General features: G+C 39.2%; 1 protein-coding gene across 1 annotated transcript in view; it reads left to right on the top strand.

The window, feature by feature from the left end:
- The window catches only part of ZNF292 (zinc finger protein 292), an 86,928-nt gene extending 69,826 nt beyond the window's left edge, over positions 1-17,102 (top strand). The window contains exons 7-8 of the mRNA XM_007467314.1: positions 713-854; positions 8,035-17,102. Coding sequence (XP_007467376.1) covers positions 713-854; positions 8,035-15,180 — 7,288 coding nt within the window. The 3' untranslated portion in view covers positions 15,181-17,102. The remainder of the gene's footprint in view (positions 1-712; positions 855-8,034) is intronic.
- The last annotated feature ends 7,096 nt before the right edge of the window (positions 17,103-24,198 follow it).

Genomic DNA, 24,198 nt, shown 5'->3' with positions numbered 1-24,198 from the left:
AATCTGAGGAACTAATAGGAAAGGCCTGTATGGAGGAGAATACTTGAGAGGGGAAGTTGAAGCCAGGAAGATTTTTGTGGAAGTTAACTGTGGAGGACAGAAGAGAGATAGGACAATAGGTAAAAGGAGGAAAATTCATCAGTTCAATAGGATTACTTTCTAAGAAAATATAGTGTAATTGCATTTGAAATAAATTTCAAAGTTTATTTTTCAAAGTTTATTTTATTTTTTCACTGCTGTGGCACAGATTAGTTATTTTCTTCTGGGTTCTGTGTCATCCTTGATTCTTAACATTATCTAATAATTTAAATTTAAGTTAGATAAAAATTAAGTGCTTTTTAAAAATCATTATGCCATTGAAGCTTTTTATATATACACACACACTTTGCACTTTCTTATTACTTTAAAGTTCAGATGTGGCCCAAAGTTACCATTTGTATAACTTGTTTAAATGTCAGATGCTTTCCTAGTAAAAGGTAGTGAGTGCTTCTCTGAGATTCAGAAATCTAAATCAGTAAAATGATAAGTCATATCTTGATTTTTATTTAATAAGTCTTTAGAAATTGATATTTTTTTCTTTTAAACCTCATTCCACATATAGAATTGGAGTCTATAACCAGTTTTAATTTCACAAGTAATTACTAGCCTGACATGTTCATGATTTTACATTATAGCTCCAGCTTACTTTTTTACGTTTTTTCTTTTTTTTAAGGGAACTCACTCTCTTTTGGAGTAAATTACAGCAAAGAGTAGAACCATCTATACAGGTGTACCTAGAAAGATGTCGTCAACTTTCTTTGTTAACCAAGACGGTATATCACATTTTCTTCCTGATTAAAGTTATTAATTCAGAGGTAAGAATGATCAAGGTATCTTATCTTAATTTCAAATATATAAATTACCTTTAATAAAAGACTTTATTATTTTGGCACCTCTTCCAGTGATTTTTGTTTATTTCATTTAGTTCTTTGAACATTGATTTTCTTATTAGTCCTTGATGATACTTGATACAGAGAAACTTAAAAATGCAAATGAGAGCCAGGGGCTTGCTCTTAGCCTGGAGAAAAGCAATATACATAATACTTGCATTTTATCATTCCACAATTTTTACTGCTATGTGTTATACTATTTTGATAATTTGGCTCTATAGAAATTTAGAAAGGGTAAAGAGAAATATAGAGATAGCTTCCTTTGCTAGCAGTCTGGCAGATTACGGTATCTAAAAATCCTTCTACAAAAGACCCAAAAATACTTGATAAAATAAAACAAACATTGTTCTTAATGTATAGCAGCTGAGATTGCAAGCATATTGGGGAAATCCCTAGGCTCAAAAAGAAGAGAAACCTAAAAACTGGAGTAGAAATTTGAGCTGATGCTAGGGTTCTCCTACCCTGGTGAGGATTGGGGTATGTTACTAAGGGGTTTGAGTTTTTATATCCACACAGCGATAAGACAAGAGATGGGATCTTGGGCCCTTTCAAGTTGGGGATTTAGAACTGAGTTCTGTGTTCCCGTCCTTCCCTCCACCAACTTTTGAAGTACTATGATTTCATTGAAAAGTGGACTAGAAAAATATTATACTATGTAACACAGGTGATGATAGGGAACCGTGTGCATGTCCGACTGGACTGTGGGTCAGAGGAGGGAAATGTTTTCCCTAATAAATTGTAACCATAGGTTTGCCCTCACACGATTTGGGGTCCACATTTACCCTGCCATATAACCAGGAATCCCCACACCAAGTGAGTGTCAGGGAGGAAGACCTTTTCCTCTCCCTTTTCTTCTTAGTTATGTTGGCTGGTCTAAGAATTAAACTGACACAGGACAGATTAACAAGAGAAGATCAGGCAAAAGTTTAATAACATGTATACATGGGAGAGACCCAGGAAAACTGAGTAACTCGTCAAAATGGCCGAAACTCTCACCTTAAATACCATCTTCAGCTAAAGACAGGAAGATGTTGGGCGTAGTGGTTTAGGGCTTCAGAGGGGAGGAAGGCAATTCACTTGAAGATGGAAAAGCAGTGTTTGGTAAACCAGTGGCATGCTGGGCCATGCAGAGACTATCAGACATGGTGGACTCTGATCTCCAGGCCCTGCAGAGTTTCTCCCCACCACTCCTAGTCCATATTCTTTGCAGAGATCTCTGGTGACAGCTCTATTCCAGGAACAGGCCCTCTGTCTAAATTCTTTTAGGCAGTAACAGGTAGGGGTGACGGGTAACAGGAGGAACTTCTTAGTCTTCTGTTTCTTAAAAGTAATCAGCCTAACATAATCCTCAGGTCAAAGAGACACATTTGGTGGTGACAGATTTTGCTCCCTTACATAAGTAGTATTTAAGAAGGTAAGGTTGGAGTCCTGGGCTGGTAATGCCTGGGATCCCTGGCAGAAGCAAATGAAGAACTGCTTTGGAGGGACATACCTTCAGTACAGGATTCTTAGATAAAACCCTTCTTAAGATGGGTTCACCATCAAGATTTACAAAACATAGAACAGTCTGCCATGAGGGAATTTTAGCAGAGAGAACTAACAATAGGGTTAAACATGCAAGGATAAAAATGGTAAATTACATATATTTAAAGGCATAAATAAGTTAACCATCAAGCTCTATTAAACATATGAAACAATCTGACATGAATGAATTTCAGTAGACAGAAAGAATGATAGAATTATTTGCCTAATACTTTAAATAATACAGTTATCAGATAAATTATAAAAGACATATATTTAAAGATATAAAATAAGGAATTGAAGTATGAGAAAGAGAGGTCCTATAAAAATGACCAAGCAGATTTTAAAGAGTCAAAAGAACCTTTAGAAATACAAAAACATAGTCATAGAAATGAAAACACTTAATAGATGGATTAAACAGTAGATTAGACACAATTCAAAAGGGAAGTGATGAGCAGAGATGGCGTGTTTCCATTTATCTATTAGCAAAAATCAGAATCCAACTTTCACAGAATTAATTTTTCTTATAGTAACCCTTGTAGGATGCACTTGGTTTCCCCTTTAAATGTACACGGAAGTCACTTTCCAGAGTTGCTAGCACTGCATGGAATGGTATGCCAGACAGGTCTTAGGAATCCCTGAAAACCGGGATGTAACATGGCAAGAATTTTTTTCTGGTACGCGGGCCTCTCACTGTTGTGGCCTCTCCCGTTGCGGAGCACAGGCTCCGGACGCGCAGGCTCAGTGGCCATGGCTCAGGGGCCCAGCCGCTCCGCGGCATGTGGGATCCTCCCAGACCGGGGCATGAACCCGTGTCCCCTGCATCGGCAGGCGGACTCCCAACCACTGCGCCACCAGGGAAGCCCAAGAAGTATTTTTAATTAATGTATAATTTTGTTTTTGAAAGTAGAAACCAAAAGACATTCTTATTCTTTTTAAAAAATATCTTTTAAGATCTATAGCTGGTCAATAAATCTTACATGTATCTTTGCTATTTTTCTCCTGAAATAATTTCTCTTCATTTTCAGGAGTAAAGAACAGGAATGAGTCCTTCTGCTTTCCAGTTTTTCTTTATCAACCTCGTTAACTCATCCTGCTTTTTCATTTTATATGTCGTAGCGCTGCAGTTAAAAGATAAACTTAACAATGTTTCTTAGAAAATTACTATGTAATTTTAAAATATAGGTTGTGCCACTTACTTTATATCTAACTTAAAGAGCAGCATGGCAAAGTAGATGGAACTTGAAACTAGAAGCCAGACAAACTGGGTATAAATCTTGACTTGTTGTTGACCACCTGGTAACCTTAACCACTTTGGATTTCATTTCTTAATCCATGGAATTGAGGAGGTTAGGCAACAGGGACTCTCCTCCCTCAACCTTACATCCTGCTCACAAGGAGAACTTGTTGGAGAGGGGGGAAAAATCTTGGACAAGAGCTACGCTGTCCATTACGGTAGCCATCAGACACTTACGGCTAGTTAAGTAAAATATAAAATTCCGTTCTTCAGTTACAGTAGCCACATTGTAGGTGCTCAGCTCCATGTGACTAGTGGCTACCATATTGAACAGCACAGATAAAGAACATGTCCATCACTGCAGACAGTTCTGTTGAGTAGTGCTTTTCTAGAGAGACTGGGCTCAGAAGTAAAGCACATAAAAAAAAGCACTTAAAGCGTGAATAGCTTGGGAAAGTTGTCCAGGGGAGCAGGATAATGTGCAGTGTGGTAATTGCTCTGCCCCAAAATCTTGTTTCCCATTGCATAAAATGTCTCCCTTTGTTTTTATTTTCTGAAATCTGATCAAACAGAGGTTTTATCTTAAAAGTAGAATCATAGATGATTATTGTTTTAGGACTATGAAACATGAGACCTTAAAGTTATGTTGTAGTGACTGCGTTCTAGTGTAACTCCTCATTTTTTTACATGATGAAATTTAGCCTCAAGGTTGATGATTTGGGTTAACTGGTGCCCCCCCCACTTTTCTCCCCAAAACTCCAGGAGTTGTTGAAAACTATTGCCCAGCTGCTCACATGTTACCTAAAATAATTGTTTCCTTCTTAAACTCTATTTGAGATCTGCAAAGGAAATGGAGCAGATAGCTTGGTTCATCATTTTATTTATGCTTTTTCCTAGACCCCTGAAGTCCGAGTGTTGAAAAATATAGCCCCGTCCTTAAGGATCTCATATCTATTGATGGAGACACACTAACAGTTGCAGTGTAATATGGGTCTTTCAAATATAGCGGGATATCAAGACTCCTGAGAGGGAGAGCACATTGCTGAGCATAGTGCCTGGTGTAAAGTAGGTGCTGATTGAATAAAAGAAGAGGGCCCTCTAACCCACTGGTCTGTTTAGACTCTCAAATAGTGATGGCCAGACAAAGCTGGAGAGGGAGAGTGTTCCTAGTAACAGAAAAAGAATGAAAGGTAGTGTAAAGAAAATACTGTTTTCTCCTCTGTTCACTACTTACTGAATACTTCCTGATGACCAAGTGTGTGGAGATTTTTTCCACACCAGGCAATCCTCTGATTCTCGGGATCCCAGCTGGGTGTCCTACAATTTAACTCAATTCTGACACTGTTCACCTAGAGATAGCATAGAATCCGTAGGTTAAGGGCTCAGTCTTATAAGACTGCCCTCCTCCCCCAACGTCAGCTACCAGTCTTGAGCCCAGGGTATCACCTGTGCTTCTGACCAACTGGCTATAAATCAGAGGTTTCCACAACTTTCTGGTCAGATATGATTAATTTACTAGAGTGGCTCACAGAACTCAGGAAGACAGTTTACCAGCTAGATTACTGGTTTATTTTGAAAGGATTCAACTCAGGAAAAGCCAGATGGTAGAGATGCACAGGGCAAGGTATGGGGGAGAGAGTGAGCTACTCTCCCCCACCTCTACTTGTTCACAAACCCAGAAGCTCCCTGAACCGAGTTCTTTTTTTCTGTTTGTTTGTTTTTGTTTTGTTTTGTTTTTTGCAGTATGTGGGCCTCTCACTGTTGTGGCCTTTCCCGTTGCGGAGCACAGGCTCCGGACGCGCAGTCTTAGCGGCCGTGGCTCACGGGCCCAGCCGCTCCACGGCATGTGGGATCTTCCCGGACTGGGGCACGAACCCGCGTCCCCTGCATCGGCAGGCGGACTCTCAACCACTGCGCCACCAGGGAAGCCCCTGAACCGAGTTCTTTATGGACTTTTATGGAGGTTTCTTTGGCCATTGGTAATAGATTCAGCCTCCATCCTCTCTCTCCTCCTTGGAGGGAGGGGAGGGGGACTGAAAGTTTCAACCCTCTGATCACAGGTTGGTTCCCCTGACAGCCCCCAGCCTGTGGTTATCTAGGGGCTTTCAGAAATCATCTCATTAATAAACTCCAGTGTGATCGAAAGGGCCTTATTATAAATAAGCAAAAACCACTCATTTTACCTATTTCAAAAGCTGGTAACAAAAGATGCCCCTATAGCTATTATTACTTAGGAAATTACAAAGGTTTTAGGAGCCATGTGGGAACTGGGGGGGAAGACCAAAATATATATTTCTTAGCAGTATATTACAGTATCACAAGTTGTATCAAGACATGAGAGAATGGTGTAGTTGGGGAACTACAGTTCACATTGCCTGGAGTGTAGGCTGTTTGGATAGGGAAAAGATAAAAGATGCGGCTAGACCAGATGAGGCATAGGTCAGACTGTGAGGGCCCTTTTGTATTCATTCCATGCTAAGAAGTTTATATTTAATTCTGAAAGACACGGGTAATAACCATTTAAGAATTTTAAAGCAGGGTAAGCCATAATGCTGTGGGTGGATAGGGAAGGGCTGAATGGGATGTTAATGGGGAAGGAATATCAGCATGTAAGCCTTGGGTAGCTTTGGGTCAAGGATACTGGGCAGCCAGAGGAAAGGAATAGAAAAGGGGGACACCAAAGATAAAACCTTGCATTTTTCAGAAGATTGCCTGCTGTGTGCCAGTGCTAGAGAGGGGGATGAGTCTCTGTTCCTTCTCTGAATGGATCTCACTTAGGTTTCTGCTCCTGTGACTCATAAATTCAAGCTGGTGCTATCAGTACTTTTATTAACTGATATTATTAAGTAGGTTTTTATGGGCTAATTACTTGTTTAATCACATTGTACTTATGGGAGATTGTGAATTCAAACTCAACTCTTAAAAAACAGTTGTTACATAACCAGTTTACGATCTGAATATTGCCTATAAACTTAATTTTCAATCAGACACACACAAAGATGAAAACTCAGAAGAATAAAAATTTTGACATAGTTTTGTTAGCCTTATTTCTTAAGGTTTCAAATGTATTTGTAACATTAAGATGGCCAGTTAGCATCTCAGCCTCTTTTCACTCACTTTCCTTTTGGCCCACAAATCTAAGCTTCTGTTTTAGTAAAATATTTTATTTCCTTCTTAACCTGTAAAAATACAGATCCTCTCAGCTTTCTTGGACTTTTTTTGACTTTCTTGCCCTTTGATCTTATGTCACACATATTTCATTCCCATGAATGTGACCACATCTTGTGACTGGCTTATTTTTCATATATTTGTTCTCTTTTAGCCTTGTAAAACCCATTTTTATCTCTTCATTACTTGTATCTTTTAAATGAGTCTTACCTTTATTACAGCTATATTATAATAATAGTTCAAGATGCTAATTCAAAAGGAAAAAAGTTTATTGCATCTCCTGCTACTCCTAATTCTTAAGATGGTCCAGGAACTTCCCTGGTGGTCCAGTGGTTAAGACTTCACCTTCCAGTGCAGGGGGCATGGGTTTGATCCCTGGTCAGGGAGCTAAGATCCCACATGCCTCGCAGCCAAAAAACCAAAACACAAAACAGAAGAAATATTGTAACAAATTCAATAAAGACTTTAAAAATGGTCCACATCAAAAATAATCTTAAAAAAAAAAAGATGGTCCAGCCATGAGGTAGCTGATTTGGCATTCAAATTTATGATAGAACTAAAATTCCCAATATTAAGGAACAGATAACTTTATTCTCTTAAATGTGAAAATCTCCTTTCATTACTAATGAGTTAGGAATTATGGGGACATTCTCAGTTTTGTAATTGGACTAAGGGTTTTGTTTCAGAAGGATTGTAAATATAAACTTAGGAAATGAAATTTGTGATAAAGTTAATGACATTTATTGATCACTTACTGTGTGCCAGACACTAAACTGTACCAACTACTTTAGATACACGATATCTATTAATGCTCACAGCAGTTTCATGAAGTTTGTGTTGTTTTCATCTCTATTTTATATTGTTATATGAAAGGTCAGAGAAGTTAAATAATGTCCAAGTTTGCCTAGCCGTTATATGATTTTATACTCATGTCTTAACTTAGCTCCCAACGTTTATGCTTTTTCTACTATTCTCTACAGTTCATTACACACATAGACACACACGCGCGCGCACACACACACACACACACACACAGCTACAATGCTTTGGAAGGGGCATCTGCATATATTGGCTATTGCAAAATTTGAGAAAAGCAAACCTCAGTTTTAAAATTACTAAATTCATGAATCTGTTGATGAGTGTAAATTAAGATAACATTTCTTACTTGCTTTTTCACAGACTGAAGGGGCTGGACTTGCCACTTGTATAGAACTATGTGTAAAAGCTCTTCGCCTGGAATCTACAGAAAATACTGAAGTGAAAATATCTATTTGCAAGACCATTTCGTGCTTATTGCCTGATGATCTGGAAGTTAAACGTGCTTGTCAACTGAGTGAATTTCTTATTGAGCCTACAGTAGATGCATATTATGCTGTGGAAATGTTGTATAACCAACCAGACCAGAAATATGATGAAGAGAATCTTCCAATACCAAATTCTCTACGCTGTGAGCTCTTACTTGTATTGAAAACTCAGTGGCCCTTTGATCCAGAATTCTGGGATTGGAAAACCTTAAAACGACAGTGTCTTGCATTAATGGGAGAAGAAGCATCCATTGTATCTTCAATAGATGAACTAAATGACAGTGAGGTTTATGAGAAAGTAGCAGACTATCAGGAAGAGAGTAAAGAAACTTCCATGAATGGTGGAATTGGTGCTAATTCTGGCCTTCTTAGAGACATTTGTGATGAAAAGCAGAAAAAGAGAGAGATAAAACAATTAAGAGAGAGGGGATTTATATCTGCTAGGTTCAGGAACTGGCAAGCCTACATGCAGTATTGTGTGCTGTGTGACAAAGAATTCCTTGGTCATCGAATAGTACGACATGCTCAAAAACATTACAAAGATGGGATTTACAGTTGCCCCATATGTGCAAAGAACTTTAATTCTAAAGAAACTTTTGTCCCTCATGTCACATTGCATGTTAAACAATCTAGTAAAGAGAGACTAGCAGCTATGAAACCATTAAGGAGGTTGGGAAGGCCTCCTAAGATCACAACTACCAACGAGAATCAGAAGACTAATGCTGTGGCCAAGCAGGAACAGCGGCCTATCAAGAAGAATAGTCTCTACTCAACAGACTTCATAGTGTTTAATGATAATGATGGTTCAGATGATGAAACTGATGACAAAGACAAATCTTATGAGCCAGAGGTGATCCCAGTCCAGAAACCAGTACCTGTTAATGAATTCAATTGCCCTGTAACGTTTTGTAAAAAGGGCTTTAAGTACTTTAAAAATTTAATTGCTCATGTAAAGGGACATAAGGATAATGAAGATGCCAAGCGCTTTCTTGAAATGCAAAGCAAAAAAGTTATTTGCCAGTACTGTAGACGGCATTTTGTAAGTGTTACTCATCTCAATGATCACTTACAAATGCACTGTGGCAGTAAACCATATATCTGTATACAAATGAAATGTAAGGCTGGTTTTAATAGTTACGCAGAGCTCTTAACCCACCGAAAGGAACATCAAGTCTTCAGAGCAAAGTGCATGTTTCCTAAATGTGGCAGAATTTTTTCAGAAGCTTATTTACTATATGATCATGAAGCACAACATTATAATACCTATACTTGTAAGTTCACAGGTTGTGGTAAAGTTTATCGTTCTCAGAGTGAACTAGAAAAGCATCTGGATGATCACAGTACTCCTGAAAAAGTGCTGCCTCATGAAGACCAACTTAATGCATCTGGAGGTTCTGTTCAGCCTTCCAGAGTGAATCAGAATGCAGAAGGGAACACTGAGAAAGAAGCATCTGTGCTTCCTTCAGAAAATAACATGGAAAACACCTTCCCAGCAGATAGAAGTGATGCTTGGGATAAAAGCAAGGCAGAATCACCTGTGACCAAACAAGACCAGATTTCTGCTTCAGAGCTCAGGCAAGCTGATGGACCATTGCCAGATGGTTTGGAAAACCCTGCCCCTGCTCCTCTGCTTCAGGCCAGTGAGGTAGCTGTGTCCATTAAGGTATCCCTCAATCAGGGGATCGAGGATAATTTTGGAAAGCAAGAAAACTCAGCTGTTCAAGGCACTGGTGAATCACTGGTCACAAACTTACATACACCAGTTGAAGATCCTTGTAATGATTTGTGTCATACAGGTTTCCAAGAGAGAAAAGAACAGGATTGTTTTAATGAAGCCCAGATTACTCAGAATTCTTTAGTAGATTCGGAAGCTCTCAAAATAGATGACCTTACTCCACAAAACTTAGAAAGACAAGTGAACAACCTGATGACCTTTTCTGTGCAAAATCAGGCAGGATTTCAAAACAATTTACCAACTGCCAAGTTTGAATGTGGAGGTAATGTTAAAACATCGTCCAGTCTTTATAATTTACCTCTGAAGACATTAGAAAGTATCACATTTGTTCCACCACAGCCCAACCTCAGTAATTCTTTAGGAACTCCATCAGTGCCTCCAAAAGCACCAGTTCAGAAATTCAGTTGCCAGGTTGAGGGATGTACTCGAACCTATAACTCTTCACAGAGTATTGGGAAACACATGAAGACAGCACACCCCGACCAGTATGCAGCATTCAAAATGCAACGCAAAAGCAAAAGGGGTCAGAAAGCTAACAACTTAAATACACCAAATAATGGAAAGTTTGTTTATTTTTTGCCATCACAGGTGAGCAGCTCTAATAATGCATTTTTTACACCACAGACCAAAGCCAATGGGAATCCTACTTGTTCTAATGAGTTGCAGCACGTCTCACCTTCCATTTTCCCAGCTCATTTAGCGAATGTGTCAGCTCCACTCTTGCCCTCAGTGGAAAGTGTCATAAATCCAAATATACCTTCTCAGGATAAAAATGAACAAGGTGGTGGTATGTTATGTTCCCAAATGGAAAATTTATCTAGTACTACCTTGCCAGCACAAATGGAAGATCTAACCAAAACAGTTTTGCCTTTGAATATCGACAGCGGCTCAGATCCTTTTCTTCCGTTACCTGCAGAAAGTAGTTCAATGTCTCTCTTCCCTTCACCAGCAGATAGTGGGACTAATTCTGTTTTTTCCCAGCTGGAAAATAATACAAATCATTTTTCCTCACAGATCGAAGGGAACACTAATTCCTCTTTTCTAAAGGGAGGTAATGGTGAGAATGCAATTTTTCCTTCACAAGTCAATGTTGGAAATGACTTCAGTGGAACCAGTGCCCAACAGTCTGCACTGGAAAAAGTGAAAAAAGACCGTGGGCAGGGCCCAAATGGGAAGGAAAGAAAACCCAAGCACAACAAAAGGGCTAAGTGGCCGGCAATTATCAGAGACGGGAAATTTATCTGCAGCAGGTGTTACAGGGCTTTCACTAACCCCAGATCTCTGGGTGGACACTTGTCTAAGCGATCTTACTGTAAACCACTGGATGGGGCAGAAATTGCTCAAGAACTTCTGCAGAGTAATGGGCAGCCTTCTCTTCTTGCCAGCATGATTCTCTCCACAAATGCAGTAAACTCACAGCAGCCGCAGCAGTCTACCTTCAGTCCAGGAGCATGTTTTAAAGATCCATCATTCCTGCAACTTCTTGCTGCTGAAAATCGCTCCTCAGCATTTCTACCAAATACATTTCCTCGGAGTGGTGTGACTAACTATAATACAAGTGTTAGTCAAGAGGGAAGCGAAATTATTAAACAGGCTTTGGAAACTGCCGGCATTCCCAGTACATTTGAGGGTGCCGATGTGCTCTCTCATGTCCCCCCAGGTTGTGTCTCAGACCCAGCACCAGTAAATGCAACAGTGATGCCAAATCCACCTGTGCCACCCCTGCTGCAGACTGTATGCCACGCAAACCGCCTGCTGACAGACCAGAATAGGACACCAAACTCCAAAACTTCTTCCATTGAGGAATGCAACAGTTTGCCTGTTTTTCCAGCAAATGACTTACTACTGAAGACTGTTGAAAATGGTCTGTGCTCTAGTTCATTCCCTAATTCTAGTGGGCCATCACAAAATTTTATCAGTAACAGTTCACGAGTTTCCGTTATAAGTGGTCCTCAGAACACAAGGTCTAGTCATTTAAATAAAAAGGGAAACAGTGCTTCTAAGAGAAGAAAGAAAGTTGCTCCTCCACTAATTGCCCCTAATGCTCCCCAAAACTTGGTAACAAGTGACTTAACGGCAATGGGACTTATAGCAAAGAGGATTGAGATACCAACTACTAACCTTCATTCAACTGTAATTCCTAATTGTGAACCTCAGGGTTTGGTGGAAAATCTAACACAGAAATTAAATAATGTTGACAATCAGTTGTTTATAACTGATGTGAAAGAAAACTTTAAAACCAGTCTTGAGTCCCATACAGTGTTAGCTCCCTTAACATTAAAAACTGAAAATGGTGATTCCCAAATGATGGCTTTGAATTCATGCACACCTTCAATAAATTCTGATTTGCAGATTTCTGAAGACAATGTTATACAAAACTTTGAAAAGACTCTTGAAATTATTAAAAGTGCTATGAATTCTCAAATACTTGAGGTAAAAAGTGGATCTCAGGGTATTGGTGAAACATCACAGAATGCTCAAATTAATTATAACATTCAGCTTCCTTCAGTAAACACTGTACAAAATAACAAATTATCCGATTCTTCTCAGCTTTCCTCCTTCATAGGTGTCATGCCGACAAAAAGTAACATTCCTCAGCCTGAAATATTACATAAGGAGGATCAAGTACAGGAGATTTTAGAAGGCTTACAGAAATTAAAATTAGAAAATGACCTGTCCTTTCCAGCACCCCATTGTGTACTGATAAATACATCAGTGACACTGACTCCCACTCCTGTTAAATCAATTCCAAATGTCACACTTGTTCAGCCAGTTTCTGAAATGATAAGCAACATTCAGTTTAATGACAGAGTTAATAAACCCTTTGTGTGTCAAAACCAAGGCTGTAATTACAGTGCTATGACAAAAGATGCACTGTTTAAGCACTATGGTAAAATTCATCAGTACACTCCAGAGATGATTCTTGAAATTAAGAAGAATCAGTTGAAATTTGCTCCATTTAAATGTGTAGTACCTACATGTACAAAGACATTTACAAGAAATTCGAATCTCCGGGCACACTGTCAGTTGGTACATCATTTTACAACAGAAGAAATGGTAAAGTTAAAAATAAAAAGGCCTTATGGAAGAAAATCTCAGAGTGAAAATTCATCAGCCCCACGAATTACACAAGTAAAAAGACAGCTAGCTATGACAGAGGAAAATAAAAGGGAATTCCAGCCTGCTTTAGAATTGGGTGCAATGAAGGAAAATACCCTCAGTAATATAGCAGTGATCCCAGAAAAACAACTTCTAGAAAAAAAAAGTCCTGATAAAACAGAAAGTTCTTCACAAGTGATTACCGTTACTTCAGAACAATGTAATACAAATTCTCTCACAAATGTACAAACCAAAGGACGGAAAGTTAGGAGACATAAAAAAGAAAAGGAGGAGAGAAAACGCAAGAAGCCAGTTTCTCAGTCTCTTGAGTTTCCCACAAGATACAGTCCCTACAGACCTTATCGATGTGTTCATCAGGGTTGCTTTGCTGCCTTTACAATACAGCAAAACTTAATTCTGCATTACCAGGCTGTACACAAATCAGATCTACCTGCATTTTCTGCAGAGGTTGAAGAGGAAAGCGAAGCTGGTAAAGACAGTGAAGAAATGGAAACTAAGCAAACTGTGAAAGAATTTCGATGTCAGGTGAGTGACTGCTCTCGAATTTTCCAAGCAATTACTGGCCTAATACAACACTACATGAAACTTCACGAGATGTCTCCTGAGGAAATTGAAAGTATGACTGCTTCGGTGGATGTTGGGAAATTTCCTTGTGATCAGTCAGAGTGTAAATCTTCATTTACCACATATTTGAACTATGTTGTTCATCTTGAGGCAGATCATGGAATTGGGGCAAGGGGAAGTAAGACTGAAGAAGATGGCATATACAAGTGTGACTGTGAAGGCTGTGACCGAATATATGCGACCCGGTCCAATCTCCTCCGACACATTTTTAATAAGCATAATGACAAACATAAAGCTCATCTGATTCGGCCAAGAAGATTAACACCTGGTCAGGAAAATATATCAAGCAAGGCAAACCAAGAAAAGACAAAGTCTAAACACCGGGGGACAAAATACAGATCTGGAAGGGAAGGAACCAAAATGCCTAAGACCAAACGAAAGAAAAAAAATAATTTGGAAAACAAGACTGCAAAGATTGTGCAGATTGAAGAAAATAAGCCTTATTCTCTGAAACGTGGGAAGCATGTATATTCTATAAAGGCTAGAAATGATGCCTTATCTGAGTGTACGAGCAGATTTGTCACCCAGTATCCATGTATGATAAAGGGGTGTACGTCAGTCGTTACAAGCGAAAGCAATATAATTAGACATTATAAATGCCATAAATTATCTAAGGCATTTACATCACAACACCGCAATCTTCTCATTGTCTTCAAACGGTGTTGCAACTCACAATTAAAGGAAACTTCTGAACAAGAAGTTGAAAAGAGTGATGTGAAAGATTCTGACACGGGTATATCAGAGAGCAGTGATAACTCAGGAACAACTGTAGTTCCACAGAAGGAAGTTGAAAAAAATGAAAAAGATGAAGTGGATGAGCTAACAGAATTATTTATTACCAAATTAATAAATGAAGACAACACAAGTGTGGAGACCCAAGCTCAGACCTCTTCAAATGTTAGTAAAGATTTTCAGGAAGATAACCCCTGCCAGTCAGAAAAACAAAAAGCAAGTAATTTGAAGAGAGTTAATAAAGAAAAAAACGTCTCCCAAAATAAAAAAAGGAAAGTTGAAAAAGCCGAACCAGCACCGGCAGTTGAGTTCAGTAGTATGCACAAGGAAGAAGAAACCGCTGTTGCAATACAAACCACTGAGGAGCATCCTGCATCTTTTGACTGGAGCTCATTTAAACCAATGGGATTTGAAGTATCATTTCTCAAGTTTCTTGAGGAGTCTGCAGTGAAGCAGAAGAAAAGTACTGACAAAGACCATCCAAATAGTGGGAATAAAAAAGGATCCCATTCAAATGCAAGAAAAAACGTTGACAAGACTGCTGTGACTAGTGGAAATCATATATGTTCTTGTAAAGAAAGTGAAACCTTTGTACAGTTTGCCAATCCATCACAGCTTCAGTGCAGTGATAATGTAAAAATTGTTTTAGACAAGACTCTTAAAAATTGCACTGAGCTTGTCTTAAAGCAACTTCAGGAAATGAAACCTACCGTCAGTCTGAAAAAACTTGAAGTGCATTCAAATGATCCAGATGTGTCTGTTATGAAAGAAATCAGTATGGGCAAAGCCACGGGGAGAGGGCAGAACTGATAACTCATGTGCTATTAATACATTATTTACAGTTTTATTTTAAATAGAAAGCCATCAAGCATGCTAGAATTGTGTAACTTTTGATTTTCTTTTGTTGTTGCTGACATGAATTAACCTGGCCAAAAGAGAAAAAAAGAAAAGGAAAAAAAATCAACATGACATTTGTCATGTAAAACTTTTTTTTATCCCTATGGGACTTGAGGAACAGAATCAATATTTCAGTTACTGTAAATAGTTGAGCTAAACCTCAAATTTCTATCAGCCAGTTGCCCTTTCCATGAACTAAACTGAATTATCTGTGTGATTGATACTTTTCACCAGGTCACTGCTCATGTGTAACAGTACTCTGTAGATACCTTTTTTGTATATATTTATTATTGTAAATCATTTGCTGCCACCAGCAGTGTGTAAGTCTAAACTATTAAATGACACATTTATATTTGGAATTTTAATTTTTAACTAAGTGATCAAGTTTTTAAAACTGTTCTTTTATTGTTTTAAATTAAGAATTTTTTTTAACTAAAACTAGAAACTCTGCCATAGTTCATTGATTTTTACATAAAACATTTATTTACAAGACTATCTCAAAAAATTACTTTTCACAAAGTAGGCACGTTATATCAACACCTTGCTCTGCTTTGTAAATTTACCCTCCAGGATTTTTTGGGTGGTACTCATGTGAAATTAAAGCAGATTCTTTAGCAATTTCCTATAGCTGCAGTTTTCTTTTCAGTGCTTCTAATTGGATATAGTTACTATGATTCCATGAAATATAATGGAAATGTGCATAAAGAATTTACTGCATCAAAGATTTTAAACATTTGGTATTTAAAAAAAAAAATCCTTTGTGAATGTGATAGAAACTAGTAGTGTGGAGCAGTGTAAATATTTGAGGTGGTGATTTGTGAAGTAGCCCAGTATTGCCTTAAATAAAATCACATTTCATTTCTTGTTTTATACATGTGATCTTATAAAGGTTTTTGGGTTTTATTTGTTTTTTTTCCCCCATTTTCTGAGATTTATAGATTGGTGTATAGCTTTAAACTGTATAAATTTTTGTGGAAAGATTTTTTTAAACATTTTTATAAATCTTAAAATTGGTATCATCAAAGTGAGCCCATCTTGTGTTTATAAAATGCAAGAGTCCTTAAACATTTATAATTACATAGATGAAACACTTTCTATAAGGAAGTTGGATGTTTTGATTTTACTGTTTATAGATGTTAGATTGTACAGATTTGTCTGTATTTTCCCACCATATCTAATGATACTTTTTTCATTAGATTGGTCTTCCAGAGCAGTATTAGTTGTTACAATTGATTATTTTGGTTATTCAGTATATAGTTAGCTCTTATAGATTAGCTTTATTCACCATATTTATACTGTGGATTTACGGCCAGAGATAGAGGTTATTTCAGGAGAGTTTATTACCTTCCTTTGAATTCCAATTAAAATCAGTACTGGAAACAAAAGAAAACATCCTTTCAAATTTACTTTTGTTTCTGTTTGCCATAAATAGTAGCATTGATTTCTGACTTTGTTTGTTATAAACCAGTTGCATTCACAATATTATTAGCCTGAGATATTGATGATATTGTGATATGAAAATGTGTATATTCCCTGTGCAACATCAGACTTGCAGGAAAAATGAAGCACTTAACGTTAACTGAAATTGCTGGTACTCTGAATAAATAAGCATGGTCAAGGAGTGAATTATTTTCTTTTGGAAAATATTTTTTTAAGTTTTATTATTGAAGTATTATAGTTTTATTTTTAGGGCTGAATGGGTTATATTGAATAGTTGGTTTCACCTCCTGAAGGTTTATTACCAATATGCATAAAACTTGACACATTAAAATCCCTATCCTTTGGTAAGCCCACTGTTATTTATTAAAATAAAAGTTGTTCTTATGGGTGATTAATACATGTTTTTTTCTAAATTAATAACTTAACTTTGAGTCATTTTAATATTAAATTTTTGTTAACAACTGAATGTTTCCGTACAGTTTTCTTAGAAGTTGACCTAGATCTTAAAGGTAGGCATTTGGCAAACTGCCCTGTATAGTACAGCAGTAAGTAGGTTTATTTCTGATGAATGTAGTGATGAGCCTGTTAAGGGAAAATGCCAGTGTACTGGGGCTTTTCTTTTGCTCATTAGCTTAAGAAAATTAACCACTAGAACTTCTGTAATTGTTCTCCTACATGTTGGGGGGTGGGGCGGGCAGTTTGCCAACATTGAGTTAATTTTTTTTATATTCCAGGTACTGTATGCTAAAAGTAATTATGGAATAGTGGGCTTTTTAGCATGGAACAGAAAAATCAAATTATGGTATAAAATAATGAATTTATAGAACAACAGCATGTTGGTAAAATTTGATACAGAATGTAATGCCTAAGTATTAAAAAAGTATCAAAAAGTATATATTTTTCATGGTATAATTTTCCTCAATCTCTTGTCTTTGAGATATTTTCTTCCTACAGTGTAAATTTGCCTAAGTTTTCATCATTTGAAAAATGGATTTTTTTCCCTCTTCTAAACTCAGAGAATTTGAATCTTACAGATCAGAACATGTTATTCAGAATACATCATTAAGTGAAATGTAACAGTTTGAGAAATTTTCGGCGATGTTAAATTCAGCATAATTAAATATTTTAAATGGCTGGACAGAGTTTTACAAAAGCAAAGTTTGATCATCAGGTAAGCAAACAGTTGCTATAGTTATTAAGATAAAAGTACATGAAAGCTAGAGACATCAAGGAGAGAATGCTCTGTTTTTCAGGGAAAAAGAGGTAGGTGGTTATGAGTGTTTCTAGAAAGATGGGTCTTGAAAAATCAGTGAGTGGTCGGCGGCTGCTCAGAGGGGAAAGGGGAATTCTAGGCAGGAGATAGGAAGCAGCATAGTGCGTTTGCAGTATTGCAGGTGGTCTGTGTGGAAAGATAGGGAGTTGGAGAAGCTGAAGCTGAGGAGGCTGATGGGCCAGCCAGGTCGTGAAGGTTCTTGTTTGCCACATTTAGTCTTCAACGTGTTTTGTTTTTCAAGTGGTTACTGAATGCATTTCAGTTGAACCGTATGATCAGGTACCGATTTTAGAAAGATAATTGGCACTGTATAGAGGATAGGTTGGATAAGTTGGAGGTTAAGAGCAGGGAGACTTGAAATACTCCTTGCAAAAGTTGATGGGTGTCAAGAAGTGGAGCAGTAAGGCAGCCTTTTTCAAAATGTTTAGTTTAGTGTAGTGTGCTAGCAGTGGGTGGTAAGTTGATGGCAGTGATGAAAGCCGTTTTCTAAACTGCGTGCTGTAGCTCCCCTTAACGAATCCAGTGCACATCCGCATATTGAAGACTGAGAGGTTCTGCTGTGCAGAAAAGATGTTAACTGTTACAAAGTGGGAATTTTTCAGGCTTAAATGACTGTGAACATTAAAAAAAATTTTTTTTATGTTAGTACTTAGGTATATCCCACTAAGTTAGTGATTTAAGGAACATGCTTTGGGAAACAGCCATCTAAAATGTCATTCATTCAGCCAGGGCTCGTGATCAGCAGGTGTGCACCAGTGCACCTGTACCAGCTGTTTACACGTGGTGATTATTCTGATTGGTCAGTTTATCCATTCCAATTGGATTGATTCCCCTGCTGTATTGGTTGTTAATGTTTCATCACCCTACATCCAAATAATATTTATTGAACATTAAGTACACTTTGATTAAAATCCAGTCTCTTTACTCAAAGTCCCTGCCAACCTCTCCAGACATTCTTATGCTACTTCCCATTTTCCAGATGCTTCCATCTCCTGGAGCACAGACTAAGCTTCCCCCCCACCACCACCACCACTTCAAGGGCTTTACACATATTTACTCCTGTGTCTGGAATGCTTATTCCTCTATTTGTATAGTAAAGCTTAAATGTCACCTCATCAGAGAGCCACCCGGATCACTCTGTAATGATGTGTCACATGTTCATTCTCCATACCAGTGTTTTTAATTTTTATATTTGTCACTTACTATCTATGCCGCCCAACACTACCAGTCAGTGAACAAAATTTGTTTTATTTCCTGATGAACTTGCTCATTAGAGGTGCCTCTCATTTCAGTGATCGCTCCATAAATGGGAGCCCTACACTTTGACATAATCGAAACCTGTATCACTTCCAAATCTGGAATTCAGATTCCCTTTCTCCAACCACAGTCTTTCTCCAGCTCATCTGCTCGAGATAACCTCCATTAAAAAGTATTTCTACCTCATTACGACTAACAATGCTACCACTTGCTCACTATTCATCAGTTCACTCCCTGCCCTCAACTTGTCTGGCTTAGAGACTAGATCCCACTTTGCAAATATCCTCAGACCATACCCCTGCACCTCCCTTTATGTCGTGATCTGGAAAAATCGCAGTTTTCTGTCTAGAGCAGTTGAATGGGAGAAAATTGTTAAAACAGGCAGGTTTATAATCTCAAAACTTAAATAGGCTCAAAACTGGCAATTTTTCTGCAGTTTTATTGTAACAACTTGTTTCCACAAACTTAAATGATTTATGTACTCTTTTTTTTTTTCTGCTGAGAAAATACAAAAATTTGACAGGAACTTTCTCACATTTCATCATTAATTTACAAACCCATCTATATCTGCACTCTCTTCTGCTTGTCAAAAGCCAATCCCTCCTCACCTTCTCAGAAACCTTGAATTAACTACTCTTGTTTCATCAATCTTTTTTTCCTAGATCCTTTCCAACAGCTCATAATATGTCCCTAATAGCTACTGTTCTTGAAAGAAAGGGCGGAGAGTGGTCATTTGATCCCATCCCCAACTATAACCCCTTTTATTTAGTTCCCATCATAACTAATCTGAGTTGCCTCCATTTTTCATTTACTACCACTTTGTGTGTCCCTACAACTTTGCTGAAAGTGCTTTCATCAGGATTACCAGTCTCTTCCATGCTGTCATACCTGTAGGTTCTTTTTCTGCCCTCATTTACTGCCTCAGGAGTATTCAGTAGGGTTGAGGACTTCCTCTTTGAAGTATTCTCCCTTGGTTTTCTTGGCATCTTCTCTTGGCTTTCTCCTTATCCTTACAGCAGCAGTTTCTGCCTGCTCCATCACTGACTCCAATCCTAGTTCCTCTTCCAGGACCTGGACCTTTGGCTCCTTGTGTGACTCTGCACTCTCTTTGGATGGTGTCCATTCTGTGGAGCTTGGTATTATCAGTGTACCTGTCACACCTAAACACATAACCCTAGGACCAAACTTTTTATAGTTCCAGGCTTTCATGTTCAGCTGCCTACCTCATAGGCATATCACGTCATATCAAAGTCATTTTCCCCACCCCGCCTTCAACCTGTTCCTTTCCCAGTACTCTGTCTGAAGTCACTACCTAGGTTTCTCAAGTTAGGTTCTCTAGCCCCATGGCCAGTTACTCCATTACAGCTCTCAACTTCCTTGATAGCATTCGTCTTGAGTTGTAATGGCTTTTTTTCTGCCGTGTTAAATCTCACGCCGCCACCACCACTGCCGCAAAACCAACCTATAGGTGGCACAAGGGCAGAAATCTTTCTAGTTAGATCGCCTACTGCTTTATGCCAAGCACCTAGTCCAGTACCTTAAACATAATATGTACTTAGCAGTAGTAAAGTTTTATTGAATGCTTAAATGGAAGTTGAAGAAAACTTGACTCAAACTCTCATGGAGCTCAGAAGTACACAATTACTATCATTACTAGTTCTAGGGGTACTGTAAGAATATATAATAGGGTGAGAATATGATACTGCATGGTCTGTAGTGAGAGGAAGCAGTTAATGAAGACCTCACTAAAGAAGGAGGTATTGGAGCAAGCAAGGCAGAGAAAGCTCCAGGCTAAGGGGAAACTGAAAAACTGGTAGGAATAACTTTTGAGGAAATGGTAAAAAAAAAAAACCCAAAAAACCCCCAAAGCAAACAAACAAAAAAACCTGATAGCGTTTGAAGTAAGCAAGGACCACATCATACTGTGTCTTAGACCTAATTGTATTGGACTTTATCCTGGGTTCACATTTGGGTTTCAAGCAAAAGAATAAGATTTTTACATCTGCAGTTTTGTGGGGGTTTTTACATCTATTTTTGGGCAGAGGCTACTCTTCGTTGTGGTGTGTGGGCTTCTCATTGTGGTGGCTTCTCGTTGCAGAGCATGGGATCTAGGTACGCAGGCTTCAGTAGTTGTGGTGTGTGGGCTCTAGGGTGCGCGGGCTTCAGTAGCTGTGGCGCACGGGCTCAGTAGTTGTGGCGTGCGGTCTCCAGAGCACAGGCTCAGTAGTTGTGGCGCACGGGCTTAGTTGCTCCGCGGCACGTGGGATCCTCCCGTACCAGGGATCGAACCCATGTTCCCTGCATTGGCAGGCGGGTTCTTAACCACTGTGCCACCAGGGAAGCCCCGCATTTGCAGTTTTAAAAGTTCACTCTGGTGAGAACATTCCAGTGGGGAATTCAAGTAGACCAGTTAAGAAGGCTGTCCAAGTCATCCAGGGGAGAGAGGGTACTGTCGGTGTGGAGTGGTGATGGCTGAAGGAGAAAGGTGGATGGACTGGAGAGACCAAAGATACTTGAGAGGACTTGATCATTATGAGTTATGGGAAAGGAAGAGGAGGGGAGAAGTAGAGATTTCCAGGGTTTTGCCTTGAATAAGTAGTTGAAGAAATACCATTTGTTCAGGTAGGTGAGACGGGAAGAGGAGCAGTTTTGTGAATGGGTGATTGGCTATAGGCAAAAGTGCATAGAAAGGGCCCAGGGCTGAACTCTGAGGGACTCAGTATTTAAAAGTAGATTAGGGGGCTTCCCTGGTGGCACAGTGGTTGAGTGGTTGAGAGTCCGCCTGCCGATGCAGGGGACGCAGGTTCGTGCCCCGGTCTGGGAGATTCCCGCGTGCCGCGGAGCAGCTGGGCCCGTGAGCCATGGCCGCTGAGCCTGCGCGTCCGGAGCCCGTGCTCTGCAACGGGAGAGGCCGCAGCAGTGAGATACCGCAAAAATAGGCAAAAGTGCATAGAAAGGGCCCAGGGCTGAACTCTGAGGGACTCAGTATTTAAAAGTAGATTAGGGGGCTTCCCTGGTGGCACAGTGGTTGAGTGGTTGAGAGTCCGCCTGCCGATGCAGGGGACGCAGGTTCGTGCCCCGGTCTGGGAGAATCCCACATGCCGCGGAGAGGCTGGGCCCGTGAGCCATGGCCGCTGAGCCTGCGCGTCCGGAGCCTGTGCTCCGCAACAGGAGGGGCCACAACAGTGAGAGGCCCGCGTACCACAAAAAAACAAATAAATAAATAAAAGTAGATTAAGAGGAAAAATCATGAGACAAATAGGATGCAAAGCATCCTCTGGCTTTAGTGGTAAGAAAGTAATTAGTGACCTTGGCAATTACACAGTTTGAATGGAAGCCAGTTTTGAGGGATGTAGAGAGCAAGTGTACACACCTATTTTTGGAAAGTTGGTTGTGAAAGAGAAGATAGAATGGTAGCTGGAGAGTGTTATGGATTCCAACTAGTTTTTTACAAATGGAGCATATTTTAAGTGCCAGTGAGGAGGAATTGGTAGAGAGGGGTTCAGATGTGAGAAATAGATTATCATAAAATTCTTTACTTTCTGGCTTGGGTAATTGTGAATGATGATGCTGTTTACCAAGACAATATACAGGCGTACCTCAGAGATACTATGGGTTAAGTTCCAGACCACTGCAATCAAGCAAATATCGCGGTAGAGTCACACAAACTTTTTGGTTTCCCAGTGTGTATAAAAGTTATGTTTACACTCTACTGTTAATCCGTTAAGTATGCAGTAGCATCACGTCTGAAAAACAATGTGCACACTTTAAAAATACTTTGTTGCGGGGGCAGTGGGATGAATTGGGAGAATGACTGACACACATACACTGCTGTGTATAAAACAGACAGCCAGTGAGAACCTGCCGTAGAGCACAGGGACCTCGGTGCTCTGTGGTGACCTAAACGGGAAGGAAATCCAAAAAAGGGGATATGTGTATGCGTATAACTGATTTACTTTGCTCTACACAGCAGAAATTAACACATTACTCAAAAACAGCTATACTCAAAAAAAATAATTTAAAAAATGCTTTATTGTTAAAAAACACTAACCATCATCTGAGCCTTCAGCTAGTTGTAATCTTTTGGCAGGAATAACATCAAAGATCACTGATCACAGACCACCATAACAAATAGAATAATAATAAGTTTGAGATACTGCAAGAATTACAAATGTGGCACAGACGTGAAGTGAGCAAATGCTATTGGAGAAATGGCCCCTATAGACTTGCTTGACACAGGGTTGCCACAAACCTTCAGTTTGTAAAAAATGCAGTATTTGTGAAGTGCAGTAAAGCAAAGAGCAATAAAACAGGTATGTCTGTAGAAGGAACATAGCGTTGAAGGAAAGGCCAATATTGAGTTTGAGGTTCTTGTAGGTCATTAAGGCAGCGAGGTATAGTGATTAGTTCTTTATAGGGGTCTGAAACAGCAGCTCTGTCCCTTGAGGACAAGCATCCTGTCTTTGTCTTCTATCTCCTGAGCATTTAGCCCATAATCTGAGGTATAGTAAGCACCTGATACATTTTGCTGGAATTGAAAGAAGCAGCAAGCACGTAGGGAAAAAAATACGTCACCACAGAGAGAACCCTGAGGAACACCAATACTTAGTGGACACTCAGTGGGCAGAAGAAAAAGTAGCAGAGAAGACTTGGGAAGGAAGGGTTAGGTGACAGCCAGGAAAGGAGGTACGGTATGGAGCATTATGGAAGCCAGAAGAGAGAAAATGGGGAAGGAAACTAGTCAGGAGCTGACCTTATTGGAAGGCCTTTAAGGTAAGGTCGAATATTTATGAATTCTGGGGAGGTACCCATTAAAGAGGCAGAAGCTGACATAGAGTAGTAGATGGAACCTGGTCTCAAGAACAGGTGGAGGTATTAGCATTACCAAATAGAAAGGACATCTCTTAGAGTAAGTCTGTTAAGTAGGAATGTTGAGTTCCTAGGAAACAGAACATTCCTGC

Source organism: Lipotes vexillifer, unplaced genomic scaffold (assembly GCF_000442215.2).
Source record: "Lipotes vexillifer unplaced genomic scaffold, Lipotes_vexillifer_v1.1 scaffold554, whole genome shotgun sequence".
NCBI classification, from domain to species: domain Eukaryota; kingdom Metazoa; phylum Chordata; class Mammalia; order Artiodactyla; family Lipotidae; genus Lipotes; species Lipotes vexillifer.
Note: the sequence above shows the minus strand (reverse complement) of the source record. Positions and strands in the feature narration are given on the sequence as shown.